At 33.9% G+C, this 18,603-nt stretch overlaps 1 protein-coding gene across 10 annotated transcripts in view; it reads right to left on the bottom strand.

Moving 5' to 3' along the window:
• MIA2 (MIA SH3 domain ER export factor 2) overlaps positions 1-18,603 on the bottom strand; it is a 113,872-nt gene that overhangs the window by 55,793 nt on the left and 39,476 nt on the right. For 9 of the 10 annotated variants that reach the window (XM_007178319.2, XM_057543481.1, XM_007178321.2 and 6 more), the window contains 8 exons: positions 17,567-17,698; positions 13,554-13,575; positions 13,377-13,465; positions 3,848-3,919; positions 2,237-2,263; positions 1,568-1,678; positions 822-893; positions 168-272 (listed from right to left, as the gene is read on the bottom strand). In XM_007178319.2, coding sequence (XP_007178381.2) covers positions 168-272; positions 822-893; positions 1,568-1,678; positions 2,237-2,263; positions 3,848-3,919; positions 13,377-13,465; positions 13,554-13,575; positions 17,567-17,698 — 630 coding nt within the window. The remainder of the gene's footprint in view (positions 1-167; positions 273-821; positions 894-1,567; positions 1,679-2,236; positions 2,264-3,847; positions 3,920-13,376; positions 13,466-13,553; positions 13,576-17,566; positions 17,699-18,603) is intronic. The other variant, XM_007178320.2, reaches the window with a different exon arrangement.

Here is an 18,603-nt window from a genome sequence, read left to right as displayed (position 1 = left end):
TGTATCCTATATAAAAGAGACACCATAGGATACAAAGGAGATTGTCCTGCTCTTGTGGTCTCCAGAAAGAGCCTACTTTTGCCCCTAGCATGGGTCAGTCATGACTATGCCCAGAACGTTTATAATTACATACTCACAAGCTGGAGTCCCCCCTTTACAGTACAAACCTGTTTCTGGCTTTCCTGAAGTTGAGAATTTTCACTCAATGCCTCTTTTGTAGCTACCTTAAGTCTTTCTTCATTCATCTGAAATATTTTGAAGGTTGTTTTGGCCTAAGTAAAATATAACATATTGAGATTACAAGAATTAGTTTAACACAATAGCTCTTTTTTACACACACTCCCTGAAACACGGAATTAAAGTCAAAAACGTGCCAATATTAATAGGAGAGGCAGCATGCTGTAGCAGAAAAAAAGGCTGGCCTAGACTCAAGGTCTAGTCACTCAAGGTCTAGTTGCTCTGCCACTAACTTGCCACATGACCTTGGACAAATGATTTAACCTCTTGTAACCTTCTATGTACTATGCGGCAAATTCTGTTAACTTTCTACTGTCTGTCTCTCTTACCAGAATTTAAAATCCACAAGAGCCTTTCTATTTTGTCTACTAATATTAAGTGCCAATCACCTTCAACAGTGACCAGTATATAGCAATGGCTCAATAAATACTGTCCAATGAAAAAAATGAACTTTCCTCAGATACCCTGTATTTTTAAAATACATCTGAATTCTATTATTATGCCTTATTCTTTAATTATAAAAGTAATAGTAAAATGTAAGTGACTTTCAAAAGCAACAGAGCTATTAAAGTAATTCAACTTACTTCAGATACTTGTGATTTGAGGGACTTTGATTCATCTTCTAGGGACTGTATCTTTTTTGAAATATCCACCATCTAAAAAGGCAGTATAAATCAATAAACAAGTATATACTAAACTCCTCCAGTTTCCAAGATGCCATATATATTAAGTATATTATCAACCTAACACTTTTGCTCCAAAAGTGAGGGTTCAAATTAAGAAACATTCTCAGCCATATGCTTAAAGGGATTTCATACAAAAGTTACATAACAACAGTATTTCAACTCATCTTTAATATTCCGTAACACTTAAGTTATATAGGCTCAAAAGAAGTCCACTAGCATCATATCTTACTAAATAATCTCACACACATCAAGATCATCCTTAAGACAGATTTTAAAATAGAAAGACAAATAAAGGAAAGTTAAAGTTCTTAATACACGTTTTGAGTAATTTTTTAAAATCCACTATGTATTTGATTGTTCAACTTAAATTATTTGTGTGAGCTACTTCCATAGTGCAAATAGAAAATTTCTATAAGAATATGAAAGAAATGTAACATAATAATGGTAAACTCTAACAAATGAAAAGAGCTAGTGGATCTGGAAATTTTTATTCTCCACTTCACAGCCTTCTGTATTCTTTGGATTTCTTTTTTTTTTTTTTTTTTTTTACAGTGCATGTAATACTTTAACCAATATCATATCATTTTTTTTTAAACTCAATAACTTTCTTTTTCCTACAGTCTCCTCAAACACAAAAGTCTTACCAATTCGTCTTGTTCCGAATGTTTAGATTTCTCTTCTTTTAACTCTTTTTCTAGAATGAGTATTTCATCCTCAAGTTCAGATGTGGACCTAGTCAGCTTTTCACAGACTGCCTAAAAGAGGAAGCCAACTTTATAAGACTGACATGGGAATTTTTGGTCAAGATAAATCAGGTGAGTGTAATCAAATACATACACTATAAGTTAAATAAGTCTAGTTTATATATTTGTTCATTTTTATAACACTGAAATAACAGCCATACTAGCAAGTATCAGCAAATTTTTTCTATAAAGAGACAGAAAGTAAATATTTTAGGCTTGAAGGCCACACAGTTTCTGTCCCAGCTATTCAAGTGATATGCATATGTAGTGAGAAAGCAAAGACTATATGTAAATGAATGAGCATGGCTGTGTTTCAATAAAATTTTATTTACAATAAAAGATGGAGAGCTCAGATTGTAGTTTGCCAACTTCTGCTCTAAAGCATTGTAAAAGAAAGAATAAGAAAAAAACCAAATTTAATATAAATATATAAAATAAAAAATAAATTCAAAAAACAATCAAGATAATATTCTACACTGAATTAAGACATATTTTCTGTGACCTTTTTAATTTAAAATGATTAGTTGTTGGATTATTCCAATTGGATTTTAAATACTGTAATAAACATACCTCTGATATTTGTGATCCTTCAACAAACTTGTTAAAAAAAACCAAAAGAATCAAAGAATTTAATGCAGGCCAAAATAAAAGTAGCACAAGTACATACTATATCATACTGGTTTAAAAACTCATTTACATAAATATATATATGCATATATATATTTCCCCAAATTTGACTATCTGATTATATGAATTCTCTGAGTAGAATCAAAATTACTCTACTGTTTTGATTTTATCTATAGATTCAAACATCAATTTTTGTAATTGTATCACATTATAGTTTATATTCAACTATGTTTACCAATCTTGAATATAAACACTATATGTTTTAAAAAATTACTAAAATTAGAGGAAAACTTCCAAAATATTCATTATAAAGTAAAAATTTAGCTAATTTTACGGCCAGATTACATAAATTCAATGCCTGAGAATAAATTGGTGTGTTTTATTTTATCCACAACATCACAAAGCTTGAGTAAATATTTTTGCTCTCCAGTTTTTGCTCTTTTGTCAGCATGCTAAATTCCTTATAAAATTCCCTTTTAATCAATCTAATAAATTACTACCATAACAGCAGTTAAAACAGAGGGTCAACAAATAAAATACAACAATTTCAACAAGTTCTTAAGAATATTAATAGGTAACAGATGAAGAAAGAAAAGGTTAAGAAATTAATGTCATTTGGAATTCAATTTATAATTTCCTTTGGACTCTACTAGGAAATTCTGATTCATGATACATATGCTTTCTGATGATTACAGACATCAGTGATTGAGAACTGCCAAGCTGAACTGACTGAACTCGTACAACAAAGGTACAAAGTCCATTGTTTTCTACTTTAATATTAGTATGCTTTTTACAACATTTCCATCTCTAAAGAAATTGCTATTACTTAACCCTAATCTGTCGTAGCTTAGCTAAATGACAAATTATCACAGTTTCCTTCCTTACTATTACCTAAATCATACCTCATTCAGGAGAGCTGACTCTATATCTCCTCCAAACTCCACATTCAGTGGCATCATGTTGGTACCTTGAAATTGGTCAAGGTGGGAGTATTTACACAACAGAACCCAGCAAATGCTACAAATAAAGGCTCCTGCTTTTTAAAGAGCCAGTTGTTAAAACATTTACCAGCACACCACTGTGTATAACATAAATCTTTGGTCTAATTCTAGTCAGCTCCTAATACATTGGTATGAGGTAAAGGCAAGTACTGCCTGAACTTACATAATTTTTCATTGCCAACTATTCCTAAATTTATGAAAATAAATCCTATTTTTCCTTCCTAGAGCAAACTGAGTCAAGAAAGAAATGGTTACCTTAATACACTTCCCAGGAATGAAGAATAAAGAGTTTCTATATAGCTCTAGATTACATTGAACTGAATATGCTTCACTCAAAACAAGTTATCAACAAGAGCTCAAATTTTTAAAATACCTTATGCTACTTACTAATATTCTATTTCCTATATTTAACTTCTTAAGTTTTAACATCTAGAGATGCTCTTTCACATTTCCTTTGAAATGTGAGTTCTAAGAAGATACATGACTTTCGAAATTTATGTTATTTACTAAGAACCTTTCCCCTAACTTTTATAATTATAATATTTGTTTTTACCTCCAAATTTTGTGCTTCTGTTGACTCCTTCTCAAAGCTGGCATCCTTTAAAGATGACTCTAAGCCTTCATACTGAAAGAAAGCAACACTCTAAGTAAAAGGGCCATAAATTTTATTCCAAACTACACCTGCCCTATGACCCACTAATTCCATGAGTAGCAACAGTAAATCCTCACTGCAGAAAGATAACATTGCCCACAGTTTCAAATTTACCACTATAATTTTTGTTATACTATTACTGATACTCAACATGGAATAATCTGGCATTCAAGAAAACAAGATATGACTGAGAACCAAGAGAAAAAAATGAGCAAGAGAGCAGACTCTTGGAGGATTCAGGTAATACAGTTCTCCTTCAGACATTAAAATAAGTAAGCTTGATATGTAAGAGGAACCAAAATAATTAAACCAGAAAAAAAGAACTACAAAAAGAGCCACACAAACTTTAGAACTGAAAAAGGAAATAAATGAAATTAAGATGGTTTAAAAGATGATTAGACACAGATGAAGACAATTAGTAAAATGGAAGCTAGATTAGAAGAAAACATCTAGACTGAAGTGTGAACAAAGAGATAAGAAACCCAGAATAGAACATAAGAGATACATGGGATGTAGTAATAAGCTAAAATACAAGTATTTAAAATTACAGGAAGAGAAGAAAAAAAAAAAGCAAAAACAATATTTGAAAAGGTTATGATCAAGAGTGCTACAAAACTAATGAAAGACATTAAGCCACAGATTCTAGAACATCATGAAGCCCAGGGATGATAAATAGAAGAAACCACATCTAGACAACTAGTAACACTGCTGAAAATCAAAGATAAAGAGAAAATCATAAAAGTAGCCAGTTTCTTATAAAGTTATACAATACCTGCCCTATGACCTACCAATTCTAATACTAGATATTTACAAAAGAGAAATGAAAACATATACCCCCACACACACACAAAAAGATAGAATGATCATAGCAACTTTATTCATAATAGCCAAAAGCTAGAAATAACCATATTAAGTGGTAAACGGATAAAAAAAATTGTGATGTTGATGTAATGCAAATTTACTTGCAAGTTAAAAAAAACACTACTAATATATGCAACAACATAGTGAATCTCAAAAATACAATGCTAACTGAAAAAAGGCAGACACAAAAGAGTATGATTTCATTTATACAAACTCTGAAACAGACAAAAACTAATTTATGGTGATAGAAATAAAAACAGTGGTTGCTGGCAGGGGTAGGGGACTGAGTGAAAATGAGCACAAGGGAAATATAAGGGTGATAGAAATGTTTTATGTATTGATGGGAGTGGTAGCTTCATGGGTGAATATACCTGTCAAAATTCACAGAACTGCATATTTAAGAATGTCCATTTTATTATATGAAAATTATACCTCAATTTTTAAAATTGAAAGAGAAAAAATACAAAACAAGATCACCAAATTACAATAAAACTTATAGCTGACTTTGACCCACAAACAACATGCTAAGGAAAAAAAATCAGTAAAATGAGATGTCCAAAGTGCTTAAGGAAAATAACTGCCAACTCAGACTTCTATAAAGAGCATTATACAAAATGGAGAAATAAAGACATTATCAGACAAACAAAAATTAAGAGAATTTATCAACAGTATATTCCAGAAAAGAAAAGACCAGGAAGTTTCTCTATCCTTCAGGAGGAAGGAAAATCATCCCAGATAGAAGGTGGAAGGGAAAGAAAGAATAAAGAACAATGGAAATAAATGTGTGGATAAATCAAAACGAATCTTGACTGTTTCAAAGAATAATAAAATGATTTGGAGGTTTATATAAATATAAAGTCAAAATATAGTGCAACAGGGCTTCCCTGGTGGCGCAGTGGTTAAGAATCTGCTTGCCAATGCAGGGGACATGGGTTTGAGCCCTGATCCGGGAAGATCCCACATGCCACGGAGCCACTAAGCCCATGCACCACGACTACTGAGCCTGCGCTCTACAGCCCGCAAGCCACAACTACTGAAGCCCGTGCGCCTACAGCCCATGCTCCACAACAAGAGAAGCCACCACAATGAGAAGCCCATGCACCACAACAAAGAGTAGCCCCCACTTGCCAAAACCAGAGAAAGCCCGCGTGCAGCAACAAAGACCCAACGCAGCCAAAAATAAAAATAAATAAAGTAAATTAAAAATAAGAGAAAACATAGACACACACACACACACACACACACACATATATATATATATATATATATATATATATATATATATATATATATATATGGTGCAACAGCACTTAGATAAAAGGGGGCAAGTGGAATTAAAGCATTCTAAGATCTTTGCATTATCCAGTAAGTAGCAACAGCACAAATTTATATTAGAATTTAATAAATTAAGGATACATGTTGTAATCTCTAAGGTAACTATTAAAAAAATAAAATCTATAACTAACAAATACATTGATGTAGAAAATATTGAATTAATAAATGACTATTTCAATGCAGAAGAAAACAAGAGAAGAGAAAAAGCCACATGGGACAGGTGGGTCAAATAGAAAATAAACAGTTAAGATGGTAGATTTGACCCCTAATAAATTAGAAATTACATTAAATGCAAATGAACTAAATAATCTAATTAATTGAAAAGATTTTTTTTAGACTAATTAAAAAAAGTGAAACCCATCTGTATGCTGTTTCGAAAAGAGACAGCTTAAACAAAAGTATATAATAAGGTTGAAAGTAAAATAATGGGAAAAGATCTACCACGCAAATGTTCACCAAGTGAAAATTGGGATTGTTACACTGTATATCAGACAAAGTCAATTACTACAAATACAAAACAAAAAGACAACCTTCAGAATGGGAGAAAATATCTGCAAACGAAGCAACCAACAAGGGATTAATCTCCAAAATACACAAACAGCTCATGTAGTTCAATTATCAAAAAAAACAAATAACCCAATCAAAAAATGGGCAGAAGAGCTAAATAGACATTTCTCCAAAAAAACATACAGATGGCCAAAAAGCACATGAAAAGATTCTCAACATCACTAATTATCAGAGAAATGCAAATCAAAACTACAATGAGGTATCACCTCACACCAGTCAGAATGGCCACCATCAAAAAATCTACAAACAATAAATGCTGGAGAAGGTGTGGAGAAAAGGGAACCCTCCTGCACTGTTGGTGGGAATATAAATTGGTATAGCCACTATGGAGAACAGTCTGGAGGTTCTTTAAAAAACTAAAAATAGAACTACAAAATGACCCAGCAATCTTACTCCTAGGCATGTACCCGGAGAAAACCATAATTCGAAAAGATACATGCACCCTAATGTTCACTGCAGCACTATTTACAATACAATAGCCAGGACATGGAAGTAACCTAAATGTCCATCAACAAAGGAATGGATAAAGAAGATGTGGTACATATATACAATGGAATATTACTCAGCCATTAAAAAGAATGCAATAATGCCATTTGCAGCAACATGGATGGACCTAGAGATTGTCATACTGAGTGAAGTAAGTCAGACACAGAAAGACAAATATCATATGATATTGCTTATATGTGGAATCGTAAAAAAGGGGTACAAATGAACTTATTTAAAAAACAGAAGTAGAGTCACAGATGTAGAAAACAAACTTATGGTTACCAGGGGATAAGGAGAAGGAGGGATAAATTGGAGACTGGGGTTGACATATACACACTACTATATATAAAATAGATAACTAGTAAGAACCTGCTGTATAGCCCAGGGAACTCTACTCAATACTCTGTAATGGCCTATATGGGAAAAGAATCTAAAAAAGAGTGGATATATGTATATGTATAACTGATTCACTTTAGTGTACACCTGAAACTAATACTACATTGTAATAAATCAAATATACTCCAATAAAAATTTAAAAAAAAAAGAATTACTACAAATAAAATAGGGGTATTCATAATGATAAAACGGTCAATCTAACTAAGAAAATAATTTTAAATCTATATGCATCTAACATAGCCTCAATATACATAAAAATAACAAAACTAAAAAAGAGAAAAATGAATCTACAATCTTAATGGGAAATTTTAACATTTCTTTCAAAAACCAATAGACGATATGAATAAAAAATTAACAAGTGACAATTTTTATATTTATATACCAATAAAATAGTAAATAAAATGGTATGGTGTTGACACAAGGATAATAATATGTATGTATTTATATTGTATATGAAACATTTACCAAAATCAATCTTATGCAAAGCCAGAGATTAAGTATCAACAAATAAAGGAGCGAAATCATACAAAGGATATTCTCTGAATTAAACATAATTAGGTAGAATTAGGCTGAAACTTAATAACAAATAAACTATTGGGAAATCCCTTATGTTAGGAAATTAATAAATAACCTAACAAATAACCAATGTTTCAAAGAAAATATCACAATAAAATTTTTAAAATATTTTACACTGAATGATCAGGAAACCATGACATATCAAAACTAACAAGATGCTTTAATAAAAGCCAAACTTGCCAAGTAAATTATAACTTTAATGCAGAAATTATAAAAGAAGGCTAAAAACTCAATGATTTTAGTATCCATCTCAAGAAGTGATAAAAAAAAGAAAAGCAAGTAAACCGAAGAAAAGTTTAAAATGAAGTAATAAAGATAGTAATGAATTAGAAAGCAAATAAAGTAAAAAGAATCAACTGAGCCAAAAGGTTGTTCTTTGGAAACACTAAAAAAGTTGATAAACCACTGTCAAGGATAAGGTGACAAAGAGAGAAAGAAGGACAATCAACCTAATGTCAGAAATAAAAGAGCAGACCTCTCTAAAGGTCCCATAAATGTTTAGAAAATAACAAGAGAATAAACACTATACCAGCAATGAGCAAATAAAAGATAAATTTTTTTTTAAATTCCATTTGCAATAACATCAAAAAGAATAAAATACTTAGAAATAAATTTAGCAAAAGAAGTGTAAACCTAATACTCTGCAAACTACAAAATATTACAGAAATAAAGAAGACCTAAATAAATGGAAAGGCATCCGCATTCATGGATCAGAAGACTTAATATTGTTAAGATGGCAATAACCCCAAATTGATCTACTGATTCAACATAAGCCCTATCAAAATCCCAGCTAATTTATCTGCAGAAATTGCAAGCTGATCCTAAAAGTCATAGAAAATGCAAAAGGCTCAGAATGATCTTGAAAAGTTGGAGGACTTAAACTTCCCAATTTCAAACCTTACTGTAAAGCTACATGAATCAAGACAGTGTGAAACTGGCATTAAGGATAGACATATAAATCAATGAAATACAACTGAGAGCCCAGAAATGCACCCTCACAATTATGGTCAATTGATTTTCAACAAGGATGCCACAACAATTCAATGGGTAAAGATTAGTCATTTCAACAAACAGTGCTAAGACAACTGGATATCCACATGCCAAAAATAAAGTTGGACCCCTACCTAACACAATATACAAAAATTAACTCAAAATACATCAAAGATCTAAACATAAGAGCTAATCGCATAAAACTTTTAGAAGGAAACACAGATGTAAATCTTTGTGATCTTGTTTTAAGCAATAGTTTCTTAGAAATGACACCAAAAGCATAACCAACAAAAGAAAAAATAGATAAACTGAGCATCACCAAAATTAAAAAGTTCTATGCTTCAAAGATACCATGAAGAAAGTGAGGAGAACATGCCACAGAATAAGAGAAAATATTTGCAAATTACATATCTGATAAGGGGCTCACATCTATAATATATAAAGTTAGAACTCAATAACAAAGACAAATAACCCAATTTAAAAGTAGGCAAAGGGGGCTTCCCTGGTGGCGCAGTGGTTAAGAATCCACCTGCCAATGCAGCGGACACGGGTTCGAGCTCTGGGCTGGGAAGATCCCACATGCCGCGGAGCAACTAAGCCCATGTGCCACAAATACTGAGCCTGCACCCTAGAGCCCGCAAGCCACAACTACGGAGTCCGCATGCCACAACTACTGAAGCCCGCGCGCCTAGAGCCTGCACTCTGCAACAAAGAGAAGCCACCGCAATGAGAAGCCTGCACACCACAACAAAGAGTAGCCCCCGTGCACCGCAACTACAGAAAGCCTGTGTGCAACAACAAAGACCCAATGCAGCCAAACATAAATTAATTAATTAATTTTTAAAAATTAAAAATAAAAATAGGCAAAGGAACTGAGTAGACATTTCTCCAAAGAAAATATATAAATGCCAATAAGCAAATGAAAAGATGTTCAACATCACTAGCTATCAGGGAAACGCAAATTAAAACCTCACTGACACAACACTGTAGACCAACTATACTTCAATAAAATAAAATAAAATAAAATAAAAAAACACCTCATTGAGACAACACTTCACATCAACTAGGATGGCTATAATCAAAAAGACATAATAACAAGTGTTGGGAGGGAATTCCCGGGGGGTCCAGTGGTTAGGACTCCATGCTTCCACTGCAGGGGGCACAGGTTCGATCCCTGGTTGGGGAACTAAGGTCCCGCATGCTGCATGGCATGGCCAAAAAAAAACAAGTGTTGGGAAAGATGTGGAGAAAATGCAACATTCACAAACTGCTGGTGGAAATATAAACTAGCACAGCCACTGTGAAACACAGTCTGGCAGTTCTTCAAAAAGTTAAATATAGGGCTTCCCTGGTGGTGCAGTGGTTGAGAATCCGCCTGCCAATGCAGGGGACACGGGTTTGAGCCCTGGTCTGGGAAGATCCCACATGCCGCGGAGCAACTGGGCCCGTGAGCCACAACTACTGAGCCTGCGTGTCTGGAGCCTGTGCTCTGCAACAAGAGAGGCCGCGATAGTGAGAGGCCCGCGCACCGCGATGAAGAGTGGCCCCCGCTCGCCGCAACTAGAGAAAGCCCTCACACAGAAACGAAGATCCAACACAGCCAAAAATAAATAAATAAATAAATAAATAAAATTTAAAATTACCTTTCTTAAAAAAAAAAAAAAAAGTTAAATATAGATCCAGCAATTCTACTCCTAGGTATATACCTCAAAGAATTTAAAACATATATCCACACAAAAACTTGTACAAGAATGTCCACAACAGCATCATTTATAACAGCCAGAAAGTACAATAACCCAAATGTCCACCACCTGAAAAATGGATATATCAATTGTGGTAGGGAATATTATTTGGCAAAAAAAGATATTAAGTATTGATACATAGTACAACATGGGTGAATCTGATAACATTATGCTGGGTTTAAAAAGCTAGTCACAAGGAAGCACATGTTGTATCATTCCATTTATGTAAAATGGAATCTAGAGTAGGCAAGTTTATAGAAACAGAAAGTAGATAAGCTGTCTAGGGCTTACGAGTAGGGGAGATTGGGTGAAGGGTGATAGCTAAGAGGTACAGGGTTTCTTTGGGGTGTAAAAAATAAGTTTGAAAATATTTTGTGGTGGACATACAACTCTGTGAATATACTAAAAGCCATTCATTTGTACACTTTAAATAAACTGTATAGTATGTGAATCATACCCCAAAAAACCTGTTAAAAAAACTATACTATTTATAATAGTTTCAAAAATCATCAGATACTGGGGAATAAATCTAAGAAAAGATGTACAAGACCTCAACACAAAAATGTATGAACAATACTGAGAGAATTTTAAAGACATAAATAGAGGGATATACCACAGCCACGGATAAACACTCAACACTGTAAAAAGGTAAATTCTCTCCAAATTAATCTATATATTCAATGCAATCCCAAATTCCTAAGAGGCTATGTGTATGTGTGCATGTGTAAACTGATGAAGTGATTTAAAATGTACACAAAAAGACAAAGTGCCAAGATGGCCAAGACAATCTTGAAAAACAAACCTGGAGGTTTATACCGTCAGATATCAAGATGTGCTAGGTAGACTTTAAAAAGCATGATATTCCAATAAAGATGTTTAAAAAAATTTTTTAAATTAAAAAAAATAAAAAGCATGGTATTGGTGCAAGGATATATTTTTTTTAAAAAACAGACCAACAGAATAGAAAATATTATAGAAACAGACTCAGATATATACAGTCACATGACTTAAGACTACGACACTACAGAACAAAAGGAAAAGATGGTCTTTTAATAAATGGTACTGGTAAATTCAATACCCACATGAAAAATATTGAATACTAACCACCAATCACATCATCACAGATTCAATTCCAGATGGATTAAAGACTGATTAATTTAGGGCTGAACTGTTTCCCCTCAGAATGTATATGTTGAAGCCCCAATACCTCAAAATGTGACTGTATTTGGAGACAAGCTCTTTAAAGGAGATTAAGTTAGGACTTCCCCAGAGGCGCAGTGGTTAAGAATCCGTCTGGACACGGGTTCAAGCCCTGGTCCGGGAAGATTCCCACATGCCACAGAGCAACTAAGCCCGTGTGCCACAACTACTGAGCCCACATGCTGCAACTACTGAAGCCCACGCACCTAGAGCCCGTGCTCCGCAACAAAAGAAGCCACCGCAATGAGAAGCCAGCGCACTGCAACGAAGAGCAGCCCCTGCTTGCCGCAACTAGAGAAAACCCGCGGGTAGCAACAAAGACCCAACACAGCCAAAAATAAATAAAAAATTTTTTTAAAAAAGGTTGTTAAGTTAAAATGAGCCCCTTGGATTAAGATAGGCCCTAATCCATCTTACTGGTGCCGTTACAAGAACAGGAAATTTGGACACACTGAGAGACATCAGAAACATGCACCTGAACAGAGAAAAGACAATGTGAGGACAGGGCAAGAAGATGACCAGTTATGTCAAAATGATAAGCCTCAGAAGAAACCAAACCTGCCAACACCTTGATCCTGGACCTCTAGCCTCCAAAACTGTGAAAAAAATTAATTTCTATGTAAGTCACCCAGTCTGTGGTATTGTGTTACGGCAGTCCTAGCAAACTAATACAAAGACTAAATGAGTAAAAAAATTAAGTTTCTAAAAGATAACACAGAAGAATATCTTCATACTCTTGAGTACACAAAAAAAATTTAAGTAGGAAACAAATAACAGTCATCATAAAGAAAAGACTGAAAAATTAGACTACATTACAATTAAGAACTTATGCTTACCAAGACACCATTTGAAATAAAAAGGCAAACCACAGAGTGGAAGAAGATATTTGCAATACATATATCTGACAAAGGACTTGTATCCAAAATATAGGAAAAAATCCTACATATCAAAAGCAAAAAGAGAGATAAGCATACCTCTTAAAATGTGAGGAAAAAAAAACTAAGCAACATGACAAAAAGGATATCTAAATGGCCAATAATCATGAAAAGGTGATTAACCTCATTAGTCAGGGAAATGAAAACTGAAACCACAATGAGACATCACTATGCACCTACCACAGTGGTTAAAATTTAGACTGGTAATATGAAAGCCACTGAAGTCTCACACTTTGCAAACAAAGCATGAGTGATCTTCAACTTACACAGAAGTAGCTGCATTGAAAAGTATCAAGTCTTCTGATTATAACATGAATGTCAACATTTTCAAAAACATCTTACCTCCTTTTGAACAACACTAAATTTTTCAAGTAGTTTACATTTTTCTTCGATCAGTGTAGAAAGTTCTGCAGCAAGTTTTTTCTCTCTTCCTAAAAACAGAGTTAATACTATCATGTTTTTAAGTTGATTTAATTGTAAACAACAATGATGAGATCTAAAATAGAAAAAAGAGCTTACCCACATAAAGCCGGCTTCTAACCTGAAACAAATTTTTAACAAAAATTACATTAAAACACACACACATTCAAGCACATATAATTTATTTAACTTCTACTGCCAACTTAAAAACAAAATGTTTGTTATTGCCTTAGTATAAATGTAAGTTCGCCAAAAAGTGTTCTATTTCCAATGAGAAAAATACATATGAAAGTCCTCCTACTGAAGAGTCACACTGTGTATTAGCATATTTAAGGCTCTGAAATAAGTCTACCTTAAAGATATCTGTTTCATTTCATTTAGCCCACTGCTCCTCAAACATATTTGACCCTAAAACAAACTACTTAAGGAAGCCCCTATATCATCTCCCCTAGTAAATATCCAAAATAACACAGTTTGAAAAATGTTACCGTGCAGCCATGGATCTGCTGACTATAAAGTAAAAAAATTTTTCTTCTTTAACCTCTCTCTCAAACAATGAAGGAAAAATTCCATTTATAAGGGGATCACGTTTAGGACTAAGGTAATCTAAGTAGAGAAAACAGTGGGGACTTAAATGATCTACAGAAGATATATAGGAATAAAATTAAATAAAACAAGATTAAAAAGTCAAGGTACAGGGCTTCCCTGGTGGTGCAGTGGTTAGGAATCTGTCTGCCAATGCAGAGGACATGGGTTCAAGCTCTGGTCTGGGAAGATCCCACATGCCGCGGAGCAACTAGGCCCGTGTGCCATGGCTGCTGAGCCTGCGCTCTGGAGCCTATGAGCCACAACTACTGAGCCCACGAGCCACAACTGCTGAGGCCTGTGTGCCTAGAGCCTGTGCTCCACGGCAGGAAAGGCCACCGCAATGAGAAGCCCACGTACCAAAGTGAAGAGTCGCCCCTGCTCACCACAACTAGAGAAAGCCCGCGTGCAGCAATGAAGACCCAAGGCAGCCAAAAATAAAATAAAAATAAAATAAAGTTTTTAAAGAAGTCAAGGTACAATATAGTAGGTATAGATGAGGAACAATTAGTGAACTGAAACATCAGATTCAGAAACTATCTCAAAAGGTAATGGTAAACCATTAAAAAAAAAAGGAAAAAAGAGTTAAGAGGGAAGTGAGAAGTAGAAGAGCCAACATCTTAAAAAAAATAATAGTCCCAAAGAGGAAAAAAAAAAATGTAAAATGCAGAAGGAACTTCCCAGAATTAAAAAAGATAAAAGATTTCATATTTAAATATTCAAGAGAACTTAAAGAAATAAAAAAAAATCAAACCTGAACATATTACATTGAAATAAGGGTATCAAATTAAAAGCCTCCACAGAGAACAGATCACTTACAAATGAATAAGAATCACATTGACACTAGACCTTTCAACAAGTAACATTAGATGTAAAAAGACAAGGAAGTAAAAGGATAGAACTTTGGATGCAGAATGCTTATATCAAACAAATTACCATTTCAGCGTGAAGACTTAATTCAAACATCCTCAAGCGTACAAAAGGTTTGCCACACAAAGACCAACACTGAAAACAATCTAGAAAGAAGTATTCAAATATGGGAAGAATTAAATTCAGGAGTCCCTGAAAGAGGTATGTCAATTACGGGTGATCAAATATCTTGGTAATATTTGTTGTTGTCTTGAGGACTGGAGAAGGGGTGGAGGAGAAAGTAAAAAACAAAGAAATGGAAAAGGAAATATTTTTAGAACTAAAATTCTAGATTATACCAATATGAAAGGGGGTTGGAAAGTGAAAGAGACCAAGGGATGTGAGAGAGTATGCTAAATAAGGTTTCTGTTTTCTCAGAAGGAAGATTTACTTACAAATGTAGAAAAGAAACATTAAAAGTGGAACAAATTAATAAAGTATGCTAGAAGAAACTGGTCCAAATACATCAGTAATCAATAATCATAATATATGTAGATATACTAAACTCAGTGGAAAAACAGAGATTTCCAGATTATATAAAAGAAATTCATACAGAACTGAATTACTTTGCTGTACACCTGAAACTAATACATTGTAAATCAACTATACTCCAACAAAATAAAAAAAGAAATTCATACAGGACACACATTAAGTAAAAGACCACAGAAAGACTGGAAAATATAAGGATGGAAAAAGACACATGAAATATTACCAAAAAGAAAATTGGTCTGGCTATACTAACATCAGAAAAGAGACTTTAAGACAAAAGCATTGCAAGAGTTATAGAGGGTCACTAGATATTGATAAAAGATTCAATCCACCAAGAAGAGATATAGCAATTCTAAACATGTATCCACCTAACAAAATATCCTCAAAATATGTAAAGCAAGAATTGACAAAACTACAGAAAGTAACTGATAAATCCATCATGACAGTGGAATTCAGCCAACTTCTCTTCACTCTTGAAAGATGAAGGAAACAACAACAAAAAAAGAGCAAGAATATGCAATACATGAACACCACAAATTAGTCAATTAGCAAGCTTGACCTAATAATGGATGGATACAGAATGATACACAAGTATCTGCTTTCAATAATAATCAGGAGAATAAAGAGCACAGAAAAAGTCTACACGTATGTGGAACTGTCATATGTAGCATGGCAGATGAATGGGAAGAAGGGAGACTATCCAATAAACAAAGCTGGGAAAAAGGTTATATTGCGGGGGAAGGGGAGTGGGGAGTTACACCAACTCCTTACCCCACACTAAAGAAAAAATCAACTCAAGATGGATCAAGCAATTCTGTGCTAAAAGAAAACTGTTTTAATTAAGAATTTCTACTCATCAGAAAACACCTTAAGAAAAATGAAAAGATGTTTCATAGTGGGACATATGCAATATAGATAATCAACAAGGATATCATCAAGAATATATAAAGAACTCCTACAAATAAAAAAGAAAACAACAAACTACTGAAAAGAAAAATGGGTATAAGACATAAATATTTCCCTGAAGAAAAAATACATATGGCCAATAAATTTACTGAGTTTTCAATCTCACTAGTGATCAAGGAATACAAATCAGAACCATGGTTAAGATACCATTCAAGTGGCAAAAATAAAGAATTTCAACAATAACAAGTGTTGGAGATGACACAGATCAAATGGATCTCTAGGACCTCTTATATACTACTGTTGGGAGTATAAATTGGTACAGACAATTTGGAAAAGAATTTGGTATTACGTTTTAAAAGCAGAACTTCCAATATACTATAAAACCCAGTAATCTCACACTTAGTATATTCCCAAGAGAAACTTACAAATATACAACAGGAGACAAGTATAAGAAACTACCCAGCAGCATTATTTGTAATAGAAAAAAACCTGGAAACAACTCAAAGGCCCAAGACCATAAAATATATAAATTAATTGTAGTATGTTCTTAAAACAATCAAAATGGGTCAAAAATACGGATGAATCTTAGCAATATAGGATGGAGTAAAAAAGTTCCAAAACATGACATATAGCATGAGACTAAGCAAAATTACTACACTTCTGAAGGATTTGTGTACATATGACCAAAAAAAATTTTTTTTTAAGGCATGGGAATAATTAACACAGGATCCAGAACAGGATTACCTCTAGTACAGGGAGGCAGGGGGATGAAATGAGGGAGGATCACCTAAATATAGGTGACAGTCAATGTCTTTGATTCCAGGTTGGGTGGTATATTCACAGATGTTTAGTATACTGTTAAAAATAAACACAGACCCCAAATAATAAGCAAGTAAGAAATAAAGGTAGGCTTTGCTGTACACCTCAAACTTACACAACATTGTAAATCAACTATACTCTAATAAAAATTTTAAAAAAAGAAAGAAATAGAGGTAGGGTTTTAGTATTAGTGTGGAATACTCCTACAGAGAATTATTTTAATTTTTACACTTTAAAAAATTCCTCTAAATCCATATTCAGTTTCCAATAACCACACATTAACATGAGTAGCCCACATAACAATAACCTGTTTCCTTAAAACAAAAGATATGTTTCTCATATTACTTGTTCAACGTGAAGACAGAACGAACATTCTCTTAGTATATAGGGCACTGGTTACTTACCGATCGAAAACTTCTCCACAAAAACAAAAGAATAGCAAAAAATCCAACAATAGTTGCACATATCACTAATTCCCATGGAAAACCATAGAAGTTAGAACCTGGTCTCATATCTTCAGGCAATGCTGCCACAACCTTCAAGACAAAGAAAATTAACCTCTTAAAAATACACTTTTGATAAAAAGTGTTGATTACAAACTGCTATACACTGAATTTTTCTGTGTCCCCCTGCAACCCCAAAATTCTTATGTTGAAACCTAATCCCCAATGTGATGGTATCTGGAAGTAGGGCCTTTTGGAGGTGATTAGGTCATAAGAGTGGAGCCCTCAGAAATGGGATTAGTGACATTAGAAAAGAGGCTCCAAGCTCCCTTGACACTTCTACCACGTGAGGTTATAATGAGAAGACTATGAACCAGAAGTGTGCCCTCACCACACACCAGATCCGTGGCATCTTTATCTTGGTGTTCCCAGCCTCCAGAACTGTGAGAAAAATGTTTGTTGTTTAAGCCACCCAGTCTATGGTATTTTGTTATAGCAGCTTCAACAGATTAAGACACAAACATAAGTACAAGTTTACATGTAAATACTATTAACAACCTTTTCATGAAATGGGTACCAGACTATCACCAAACAGCAGGTATCAGAGGGTATTTTTCTGGCAATTTTCAACCACTATCACCAAGGGATGAAGGAAAGTAGTATGGTGAAATGTAATGATTTTCCAACCAGAGTTCTACAGAGATGCCTCAGAGCTTCTGAAAATTGAGAGTAAGAGGAAAGAAGGCCAAAGAAAGAAGCTGAATCAGGTGCTCTTACCCTGATTCAACCAGTTTAGGCTTTTTCCATAGAGTATACTGGGTTCCATATAAGATTTCCCTATGGGGGAAAAAAATGGATCTGCTGCTTTATTAAAGTTTGAAAACCACTGATGAAACCTTGGGTTTAGAATCTGAATCCTTCTACCCTACCTCTGTGGCTCCCTTCTCTTATCTGTAATGGGAATAATGCTGTATGAATATGGAGGACAGGTACTCAGT

Source organism: Balaenoptera acutorostrata, chromosome 3 (genome assembly GCF_949987535.1).
Source record: "Balaenoptera acutorostrata chromosome 3, mBalAcu1.1, whole genome shotgun sequence".
NCBI classification, from domain to species: Eukaryota; Metazoa; Chordata; class Mammalia; order Artiodactyla; family Balaenopteridae; genus Balaenoptera; species Balaenoptera acutorostrata.
The sequence above is the reverse complement of the archived record's forward strand: the minus strand, read 5'-3'. Positions and strand labels throughout refer to the sequence as shown.